Genomic DNA, 11,861 nt, shown 5'->3' with positions numbered 1-11,861 from the left:
AATCCTTCCGAAATGAGGAATATTGGGATAAAATACATTGTTCCTATCCGCATCTCAAGATATGCAAGTGCTGGGACACGCAGACATAAGTGCGGGAATCAAAATGATCCGCCTTCTGCCAACAAGCCGGCAGAATACGTGTACATTCTACTGCCCGTGCATAACGTCAGAAAACTGCGACTATTATGCAAGCATGATTGCAACGGACTTTATAGGACAAACTTCGGTGCACTCCCTGTGAGTGTATTGAGGTAAAATGACCAAGAAGTGCGTATTGTTCATAGGTCCGCGTCGATGTCCGATGCTACCTTCTGCCAGCCATGAAGCTGGCGAAGAAATCAATGGGCACCGGAAAGATGATGGTGGAGTTCTTCTCGGCGGAGATGGTGTTCAGTGTCTGAAGGTAACGCAGCTGCAGTGCAGCCGGGCTCAGGGCCATCGTGTCCGCGGCCTCCTTCAGCGCTCGGGAAGCCTTCTGCTCACCTTCGGCTGCAATCAACTGCACAGGCGCGACAAAGAAAAGTGTAAAATGCACGCCGACGGCAATGTTTTCAAGACGAAAAAGTGTTGGAAGCCAGCACAAACTACCAAACCCTGCTGTTCTAATATTACCTTGCTTCTATGTAGGGCGCATCACAGTTCTATAACGCAGTTTAATAGCCAACACTACACTCAAACAATCCTTTGACTTCAATATAGCGTTTAATACTTGGTCCTATCAATTTCCCCAAAACTGCAACTGCAACCGTTATCCTAAGCGTCAGCAGCTTTTAGAAATTAATGGTATAAACGTTGCAGGTGGCTGCGATAGTACTTGCAACGTAAGATTTATGTGTAAAAAATAAACTGTATACAAAAGAAAAAAAATTACACCACCTCCCCTAAGGGAACTATGTGGTGATGCAAAGCATGGGGGTTCCGTGTAGGTTCGACAGCGGAGCAGAACAGGTGCAGGCAGTGTCTCGGAGAAGCTGAACGCCGCGCAGCGCGCGCACTTGCTTTTATACAGCTGGAGGAGAGAAAATTGGAGGAGAGACGCGCATGCGCAGTGCGGGTGTGGATTGCGCAACAACAAGGGAGCGACATAGCCCGACCATGAGAGGGCTCCTGGAGCGACAGTGTCGCCGGTGTCTTCCTGAGCCGGCACGAGACCAGCCGAGCGGAAAGGGGAAGCGGCGAGGAGGAAAGCGGCGTTATCACAGCTGGTTATGGCTCCTGGAGCGACAGTGTTGCCGTTGTCTTCCTGAGCTGGCACGAGACGAGCCGAGCGGCGAGGAGAGCGGCGTTATCACAGCTAGCGTGGAAAGAGGGACGAGGCGGAGAGGTGCGGACGTCGGACGCCGACGGACGACGGAGGGTCGACTAAGAGATGCATGCATCTCAAACGAGATGGGGATTTTACACGTACGCATAAAAACCCGCAGATGAGTTATCCTTCAAGGCTAATAGTTTCGAAGCCGCCTCGCAAACCGTACTCCTGCGGAAACAACTGCGCAAAAAACAACCGATAAAACATAATTCTTGCTAAATTGTTAGTGTCAATAAGGCAACTTGACCTCTCACTTTTATCATTTTTCATTCCCGTCTTTTTGGCATGTTCATTACTAGGAGTGGACACGCATCTGCATTTTCAACGCCAAGCAACTGACATGTAGGTGGAACATACATTGCTATTCACCGCATTGGTGCTGTTATAATTACTGTATTTGAACTACTCATGCATTCCTCGGTGCTTTTTTTGAGTCCACGTTTATAATTTTTTAAGATTGTGCTATGTTACCGTGCACAATCACACATACGACATAGTAACATAGGACACGTCCTATCTTACCGTGGTCTAGTGGACACAAGAGAACTGGGAGTGGGATTTCTAGTCAATGAAAGCATAGCTGGCAACATAGAAGAACAGTATAGCATTAACCAAAGGGCAGCAGGTCTTGTAATTAGGCTCAATAAGAAGTACAAACTCAAGGTGGTACAGGGCTACGCGATCACATCAGACCACGACGACCATGTAGTGGAACGCTTCTGTGAAGATGTGAAATCGGCAATGTGTAAAGTAAAAACACAGTATACCGTAGTTATGGGGGACTTCAATGCTGAAGTAGGCAAGAATAAGGCTGGAGACAAGGCAGTTGGGAACTGTGGTCTGGGATGTAGAAACAGCAGGGGGGACCTACTAGTTCGGTTTGCCGAACGGAATAACCTACGCATAATGAATACCTTCTTCTGTAAACGGGAGAGCCGAGAGTGGACGTGGAGGAGCCGAAATGGGGACCATGAAAATGAAATAGACTTCATATTATGCGATAACCCTGACGTCGTGAAGGATGTGGAAGTGCTCGGAAGGGTAAGGTGTAGTGACCACCGTCTGGTAAGATCTCGAATTAGGATAGATTTGAGAAGGGACTGTAGCAAGCTAGTACGAAAGAAGCAGAATAATGAGCTAACAGTAAGACGTAAAGTAGAAGAGTTCTGGATCGCGCTGCAGAACCGATTCAGCTCTTACTGAGGAAACTGAGCTTAGGACACGGGAAGCCGCGACAACCTTACACGCATTACCACGCAGTGTGCAGAAGTCGGGGGCACGATGACTTGACAGGACACTGGTAAACTTTGGCAGGAGACGAAGGATCTAATTAAGAAATGGCAAACCATGACAATCTCCACCCCAGCTGACAGAATAGAACTAGCGGAGCTTTTGAAGTTAATCAATAAGCGTAAGACAGCTGACACACGGAAGTATAATATGGAGAGGATCGAATATGCTGTAAGGAAAGGGCCCATACAAAAATATTGAATGGTCGGCTATAGAAAATCGTTTTTATGGTCGGCTTTAGCTATTTGGCCCAATAATCTTTAGACGTTTCTACGGGTGTCTTCAGAGAATCGTATCGCCATTTCTATGGGTGTGTTTAGCTTCTTTCATTGCCGGTTCTGTGGTTGTCTTTAGATATTCGTTTCGAAATTCCTATGGGTGTCTTTAGCTTCTTCTATAGCCGGTTCTATTGTTGTCCTTACCGATTCGTATCGCCATTCTTATGGGTGTCTTTAGCGTCTTCTATAGCCAGTTCTGTGGTTGTCTTTAGATATTCGTATCGACATTTCTATTGGTGTTTTTAGCTTCTTCTATAGCCGGTTCTATGGTTGTCTTTAGCTATTCGTATCGACATTTCTATGGATGTCTTTAGCTTCTTCTATATCCGGTTCTATGGCTTTTTAGGTCTTCTTTTGATACCGCTAAGGTTATAAAAGAGGCTAAAGACACCCAGAGCAATGTCCATAAGAATGGCTAAAGACAGCCATAGAAACGTCTAAAAATATTTGGGCCAAATAGGTAGATACAACCATAAGAAGCGTTTTCAATTGTCGAGCATACGATATTTTTGCATGGGCTACACCCAGAAGAGAATCACCACTACTTGAAACACAGCGACAGCAGCAGCCGCTGAGAAATTATTAACACGCTGCCATGCTGGCATATAGCCTTGTGAATCTCTAGAACTTCTCCTGTGGAACTTAGGTTGTGCGCCTATCTGCATTCTGCTATATATGCTGACTGAGCACTTCACCGATATAAGGGCAGTGCAAGGTTGCAATTGCAAACACGTCGCCAGTTTTCATTCACAAAAGGCTTAAAGACAAGCAAACAAGGAAAGCCAAACCAAGGGGTTTATTAATCCCATTCATTCCATAAACGGCTACTATCTACGCTACTTCGCCGCCAGTACCCGCCGCGGTGGCTCAGTGGCTAAGGCGTTCCGCTGCTGAGCACGAGGTCGCGGGTTCGATTCCCGGCCGCGGCGGCCGCTTTTCTGATGGAGGCGAAAAGCAAAAACGCCCGTGTGTTCGAGATTTCGGCGCGCGTTAAAGATCCCCAGGTGGTCAAAATTAATCCGGAGTCCTCCACTACGGCGCGCCTCATCGCCTGCGTTGCGTCGGCGCGTTAAGCCCCACAATCAATCAATCACTTCGCCGCCAGTAAACAGTTGTTCACATACGCTGATCAAAACACACAGCACACGCATTTCAACACTTTGGCTCACGCTTACGGCATTCGCTCGACAGCCACACTACGCGGCACATTTTCCGCGAACGCCCACCGTGACACGTATACCTACAGGTGGTGGGTAGTCCACCGAAAAGAGAACACTCAGAAGTCGTTCATTTCACTCAGTACTCAATGCACAAGGTTGCAAGTATGGTGGCTAAAATGGAAATGCACTCTTAAATAAAAAATGAAGAGAGTCGCATATAATTCAATAATAAAAAACGTTTTCCAAGTTCGTTCAATTTTTTCCTTGTAAGTTTTCTCACTTCGCGAAAAAATAATTATCATTGTCTCATCACCGCGGCGAAATCTTCATTTCTGTGTACGTTGCAATTGCCATGTGGTGCAGGGTAGCTTGGAAACGTATTCTTGATCCCCAAAAAAGTCCTGCATTTCTCGCACAATACAGCCTCGACAGTTCGTAAGATCACTCCCCCTGGTGTTTTGCGTACGATGAAATTCCTGTAGTGGTATCGCAGGTATCCATTTTCGCATGACTTCAAGTTTATGTTGAATTAATCGTAACATTATCACCATAAACACCGAAATTTCCGACAGCTGCTTGGCGTACACCATCAACACGAACACATTGCAGTCGAGTCGTAAATTCCCAGCACCAGGCAACACGTGCCATGCCCGCGCACATGAGCAAGGAGACAAGATGTGGCTGACTGAGTACATCCTGGTATAAGCAGGTCCATCGCGCTAGCAAATAGTGCGGAGATACGTGCCCATCTTTAGACCTTTTTCTAACTTTTTTTCTGATAGTTACTTTATTTGGAAAATGCAACATCGCTTAACGTTTTGTTTTCTTCATCCGAAAAAACTATATCTACTCAGTATTCAGGAAAACTTGTCTGTCACTATCATTGCTGCGCGCACGAATACTAACACAGCACCGAACGCCTGACCTTTTCAAAGAAAACTTCCATTTCCACGGACGGGCTACAGCGTCGACGCGCGCTGCACCTACGCGGCCCCTCCCCGGCGCCGTGTCATTGGGTACCCATTGCCAAAATTAGTGTGCCAAACAAACAACCAAAAATAAAACAGGAAGCAGGGGTGTCCCCTCCACGACCTGCTAGGTGGTTGTGGTACCCTCTACCTTTTCAACGCTTCGCAGAATTAGCTTTCCGTGCCTCCTTCGGTCCAGCTTTAGCCGCTCTCCCCCTATCTCAATGACTAATTTCAATGTGGGCTCCGCGGGAAAAGGAATGCGGTTGTTCGCAGATGACACCATATTTCTGACTGCGCCCGCACGTACCGGGGGCCACGAAAGTTCTTTCCAATTCGCTTCGACGTAGAGGGGGCCGTTTTCAGAGAAGCCCGCTTTTTTACTTGACCGCGGCAGCGAAGGGCCACAGAGGAAGAATTCTCCGAACTTATACCTCTTTCGGTCGACGTTCATTTGCAAGCTTTGCCAACGCACAGTATCCAAAGTTGCAACCTGAATTTGAGCGTTAATCTGTCTGTAGCTGCCTTTAATTGTACTTTTCCCGTATTGTTGGTATAATAAGTACCTAAAATTATTGAACAAAAACTTTCATATAACCGGCCGATGAACCTCATCATCGTTATTCAGTCTGTGTTGTAGATGTAGCAAGGTAAATCATGAGTCTATAATTACGTGTCATAAGTCATATTGAAACCAGCGGAATAGGATTTAATCGTTGCTCGAATTATACCTTTATAGGCTGTCACTTTTTTATTAGTGGCTGGAGACTTGGACCCTTATGTCACTATGTAGTTAGCTAAGGAAGCCTTTCTGAATGCAGGCCTGTAAATTCTGTGCCAAACGATATCCTAATTCCGGCTAATTGTTGCCTAATTGCCACACGTCTAAAGGTTTACAGGTATATATTGCGCTCTGGCCCACCGCAGAAGCTTTTATGGGTGCCTCTTTTTAGCTTTAGGGCAGATTCTTTCCAATAGCTGGCAAAAGACAGCTGAATGATTTTGAGTCAGTAGAGTTATAGCTAAACAACGGCCTATATCCAGCCAAATTAGCTTTTATGGCTTTCTCTCTTTTGCTTTAGCACGAACTCTTTTCAATAGCTGAAAAAAAGGCAGCTGAATGGTTTCGAGTCTGTAGACTTAAAGCTAAACGATAGTCTATAGCCAGCCAAAGAGCTTTGTCGCGGCTGGTCTATAGAACTAAAGCCATACATTTTTCTTTAGCGGGTTACAGTAACCTGAATAGCTGTGACTCTATAGACTAAACACAATAGGATGTTCTATAGTCGTCTGAAGAGAACTGTATGGTTAACATTCTTTAGTGCAGGACGCACAAAAACTTCAATAGCTGGCTATAGCCTAATTTATGAACTTTTATGGGTGCCCATAGGGACCCATAGGCGGCCATAGCTCACCATACATTTTTCCATAGACGCCCATAAGGCATTTTTGTATGGGGGGTAGCCTGAAAGCGGTGAAGAGGTATCTTGGCGTGGGGAAGAATCATATGTATGCATTTAAAGATAAACAAGGCAGTGTCCCCACAAATAGGGACAAAATAGTCACTGTAGCCGAGGAGTTGTATAGGGATCTGTGCAGTAGCCGGGAAATCCAGGATAATGCCGAACGAGAAAGTAGTTTACAGGAGATGTAATGCGAAGGCAAGATAACCGTTGGTCATTAAGGGTAACAGGGTGGATCACTAGAGACATCCCACCAGTAACAATCGAAGAAGTAAGGAAGACTTTGAGGGAAAAGAAATGGGGTGAAGGTGAAGCACCTGGTAGAGATCTGATAACCGCAGACCTCTTGAGGTTCGGCGGGCAAATTGTACTAATAAAAGTGGTAAACCATTACACACAATGCCTAATGACCGCAAGCGTACCGGAATCTTAGAAGAACGCGGACATCATTCTAATCCATAAGAAAGGTGACGTGAAGGACTTGAAAAAGTACTGGCCGATCAGCTTACTGTCAGTCGTCTACAAGGCGCTTACCAAGGTAATCGCTAACAGAATTTCTGCAACCTTAGATTTCAGTCAACCTAAAGAAACACGCAATGTTTCGTAAAGGCTTTTCAACAATGGGCCATATCCACACGATCAATAAGGTGATAGAGTAGTGCGCTGAGTATACCGAACCCATACATATAGTCTTCATACATTATGAGAGAGCGGTCGAAACCTCAGCAGTCATTCATGCAATACGGAACTAGGGGGTAGATCAGCATTATGTAAAAATACTAGAGGATGTCAACAATGGGTCCACAGCTACCATCATCCTCCGTAAGGAGAGCAGTAAAGTATGTATAAGGAAGGGCGTCAGACAAGAGGACACAATCTCTCCAATGTTATTCACAGCATGTTTACGATAAGTATTCAGAACGTTCGATTGGGAACAGGCGGGAGTTAGGGTTAATGGAGAATACCTCAGTAACCTCAGATTTGCTGATGACGTTGCCTTGCTAGTAACTCGGGGGACGAATTGCAAAGCATGCTTTCGGCACTGGACAAACAGAGTATAACCGTGGGCGTAAAAATTAATAAGCAGAAAACCAAAGTAATGATCCATAACCTCGGGACTACAGCGGTTTGAGATAGGTGGCGAGGCAGTGGAAGTGGTTAGCGAATATATCTACTTAGGCCAAGTTATGACCCCGGATCCCAACCATGAGGCAGAGATGTTTAGAGGGATAACAGTGGGGTGGAGTGCATACGGCAGACATTTTCAGATAATGAATGGCACTCTACCATTGTCGCTGAAGAAGAAAGTGTATGACAGCTGCATATTACAGGTAGTCACCTATGGGACAGAAACTTGGAGGCTCACAAAGAGGGTTCAACTAAAATGGAAGACGACTCAGCGAGAAACGGAACGAAAGATGATAGGTGCGACATTAGGGAGTTTTAGCTGACCGTTTTCGACGGTCCGCTCCGGTATTAGCCGCCCGCTCAGCGCAACCGGAGCTAATGCCGTTCGCGGCCAAGCGCGCCACGCATGCGCAATGTCGCTCCCGCTTGCTATCGCAGCGGGGCGGACCGTGGAAGAAGGTCAGCTAAAACTCGCTATTAAGTAACAAGAAGAGAGCGGAGTGGGTCAGGGAACAAACGTGCGTTAAGGGTATATTATTATAAATTAAGAAGATATAGACGTGGTCAGGGCATGTAATGCGAAGGCAAGATAACCATTGGTCATTAAGGGTAACAGGGTGTATCACTAGAGAATGCAAGCGTTGCAGGAGGGGTTGCAGTAAGTTAGATGGGCAGATGAGATCAAGAGGTTTGCAGGGATAAATTGGTCGCCGTTAGAACAGGACCGGGGTAATTGGAGAATAATGGGAGAGGGCTTTGCCCTCCATTGGGCGTAGATAGGCTGGTGGTGATGATGTTGATGATGATGATGAAGACTGTGCTTGAGATGATACTGGTTGGTGCCGCATTCCTGTGCCTTGCGTTTGATTCCCAGTAGCAAATTTGCAAAACTTCTTTAACATAAGTTTTCTACTTTTTGATAGGACCTTTTTTGGAAATTTTGACTTCGCTTGAAACATTCGTCCACCTGCTTTATTCATCCGCCATTTTTGTGCTCTCTGTCGGGAATTTTGTTGACCATCGCTTAACTTAAACACCAAGTTCTTGACCCAGAGCTTTAACAAAGTTTTTTGTCGTTTGCTATAAAAACTTTGGTTATTACGCTTGGGCCGGGAACAGTGAAAGCTTTAAGTTATCACGAAGATAAAACGGAACTGCTTTATTTTTTTTCACTCAGACGCGTCTTCCGAATCATGGTTTGCTTTTGAGAGAAGTTTTCTTGAAGTGGCCATTCAATGTGTTCATTTCTCCAGTAGGAAGGAAGCCAACCAATAGCCGAGACATCACTTGCATGACGTCATTCCGGGTCTCAAGCATTGTTCAGTGCAAGAAATAAAAACCTTTCTTGAGCATGGTTTTTGTTCAGTTGGTAGGCGTAGAGCAGTAATAATTCGCTGAAGCACTTTGAAACCCTGTAATATAACTGGATTTTTCTTTTCACGACGTTTAGAAAGCATTCAAGATTTTTTAAAAAAGTTGAAAAAAGTGTTGCAGGTTATCTTAAAGTGAGTCCTCCCCCTCAATATAGCGCATTTATTCTGCCCTTTGGTTACGATAGCTTTATGGGAACACAATGCACTGCTATCCCCTTTAGAAGCTTTCTTACGTTCTTTGTCACGAAGAAAAAGTCGAAGTTCCACCGCCCCGTTTTCTGCAGCTCTGGCCTTTGAAAAGCCAGAAAATAGTGTTTCAATATATCTACTTAGGCCAATCAGTGACCCCGGATCACAAGCACGAGGCAGTGGTAATTAGAAGGATAAGAATGCGGTGGAGTGCATTCGGCAGACATTCTTAGATACTGAATGACAGCCTGCCATTGTCCCTGAAGAGGAAAGTGTATAACAACGGCATCTTACCGGTACTCACATACGGAGCAGAAACGTGGACGCTGACTAAAAGGGTTCAACTTAAATTGAGGACGCCTCAGCGAGCAGTGTAATGCAAGATGATATGTGTAACCTTAAGGGACAAGGAGAGAGCGGAGTGGGTCAGGGAACCGACATGTGTTAAGAACATAATAGCAGAAATTAAGAAGGAGAAATGGGTGTGGGCAGGGGCATGTAATGCGAAGGCAAGATAGCCGTTACGTTGACCATTAAGGGTAAGAGTGGATCCCTAGAGAAGGCAACCGCAGCAGGGGGCGCCAGAATGTTAGATGGGCAGATGATAAAGAAGTTTGCGGTGATAAATTGGTTCCCGTTAGCACATGGAGATCTCTGGGAGAGGCTTTCGCCCTGCAGTAGGCGTAGACAGGATGATCATGATCATTATGATGTGTGTTTCAAAGGTGTAGTACAAAACGCAGCTTGTGTTCCACTGTACCACACTGGCTGGTGTGAACAGGCGCTTTTAAAAGGCGAAAAGAAGGGAAAAGAGAAGCGGAAGCGAAGTGGAAAACCGCAGGCAGAAGAACGCGGTGATCGGCGAGGGCTCAGCCAGACGAGAACGACCCGGGGACCTCAAAGTCGAAACCCATCCTCCTCGGGGCCTGCCAGACTCACAACACACATACAGCGACCGCGACTCAGCCCTCTTCTCTGAGCCAGTCAGCCCTTCTGCCGAAGCCATTAATTCCCCACGTGAGCCAGAATATTCGTAGGCCGGATGGACTTATTTCTGTGGAACTTGAGCATACACGTTTATATTTCCATTTGTGCCTTTTGTAGTTGTCTTGTCAATACATCTTTCCCTTGTCCGATGTCACCCGCCTCGCGTCTTCTCCGTCAGTTCTACCTTAACCTCCTTCGTGGCTAAAGCAACCTACTTCACAGCTGGATTCCATTGAATTGAAAGTTGGGGAAGGTGTCCCATTCCTTTCCTAATTACTCACATTTAGGAAACACTTTCCAGCAATTTTTATTCCTCTGGGCTTAGGTTCTTCGTAGTTTCTCACACTAAAACGCCACCGTGCACATTCGTATATTGAAACAACTCAACAGATGTCCGGTATCACATGTATTCAGTTTTATTACTGATTGCTTACTAGCTCTTACAAACGAAGGGTGTTGTGTGCTGGCATACAAAAATGTCACTTTCGTTCATTGTAGTCCTACTAGGGTAGGATTTAAGGCATTTTTTCTTGAAAGTGTTAGTTTTGGGTGTCAGGAGATATTGTCACGTAGACAAAGAAGAAGAAGCTGTCTTAAAGGGAAAAAAAAGTTTATTGGAGCGAACCTGTGCTCCCCTAACAACTCAAATAATACACAGGCGGCGAAGCAGCACTCAACAAAGTGGAGTGCGTAGGCGAATCTCGGCGAATCGAATGCCGCGGCGTCTGCTCTGCAGGCTTTTATCTTTCGGCTCAAGTGTTTCTGGAACCGTTGATTTACATCCAGAACATTGTAGATCAAAGAAGATTAATCTGGGCTTAGTGAAGTTAGGGTGAAACAGTCTACTTATCTGAATGAGATAGCCCGTGCGGCATAAACATAAAGAATGGAAGACACGCTTCGCTCTGGACACACATAAGAGAGCCGGGCGTGGCCTGGCAGTAAAACAAACAATATATAAACAAACCCATACATGGTTCCCGGTAATATTGTACGCTTGTGACGAAATGGACACAGATAGTTTTTTTTTCATAGGGATGCCTTTTTTAAAGCAGTGTTTTAACCTGTCGCGGTTTACGCTAACAAATCTTGAAGCTTTGAATACATAGCTCTGATAATATTCTTACATATCTAGGGTTTTAACTCTACAATGAAGACGTAAGAAAAAGTGACAAGTACTAAATGATCCTACAGGCGGACATACAAATAGGTAATAAGTATTTCTATGGTAGATTTTGCTAATCTGCTCCGCTCCTAGTGTCGTCGTGTCGCACAGGCCCCCTAATTGGCGTCCTTCACAGTCGCGATACCGTAACAACAATTCCAATGAACACAAAAGCTTGTTCGGATGGGGACTGTCTGTCAGTTCCCACAAAATATTTGAAGGGGACAAGCGCCACCGTGGATGCACATTTTCCTGGCATTTCGTTATATGCAAGCTCCTTCCAACTCCCTATTTTATTGGTAGTGCGAATTTGTATTTGCGATAATACACATATCGGGAAACTAAACCAGTTATATAATCTTTTTTGTGTACACAGAGTTGTCCACAATCAATTATACGGTTCTCCCGAGAGACTGTTCTTCTGAGAGGTGACAAACGATTATCCGAGAGACGGTTCTTCCAACCTACACGAGAGCTTGGTGTTCTGCATTTGGTCACTTCATAACAAAATTCCACACCTGCGGATGTGTGGGCTGCGGTTTTGGTTGTGG

General features: G+C 45.4%; 1 protein-coding gene across 1 annotated transcript in view; it reads right to left on the bottom strand.

Annotated features, from left to right (window-relative positions):
• Positions 1–246: 246 nt before the first annotated feature.
• The window catches only part of LOC144160849 (band 7 protein AGAP004871-like), an 81,045-nt gene continuing 69,430 nt past the window's right edge, over positions 247–11,861 (bottom strand). The window contains exon 8 of the mRNA XM_077691979.1: positions 247–499. Coding sequence (XP_077548105.1) covers positions 305–499 — 195 coding nt within the window. The 3' untranslated portion in view covers positions 247–304. The remainder of the gene's footprint in view (positions 500–11,861) is intronic.

This window comes from Haemaphysalis longicornis, unplaced genomic scaffold, assembly GCF_048455015.1.
Source record: "Haemaphysalis longicornis isolate Haplotype H1 unplaced genomic scaffold, Haemaphysalis longicornis Haplotype H1 scaffold_11, whole genome shotgun sequence".
In the NCBI taxonomy this organism is placed as follows: Eukaryota; Metazoa; Arthropoda; class Arachnida; order Ixodida; family Ixodidae; genus Haemaphysalis; species Haemaphysalis longicornis.
This window is presented reverse-complemented; position numbering and strand designations above follow the sequence as displayed.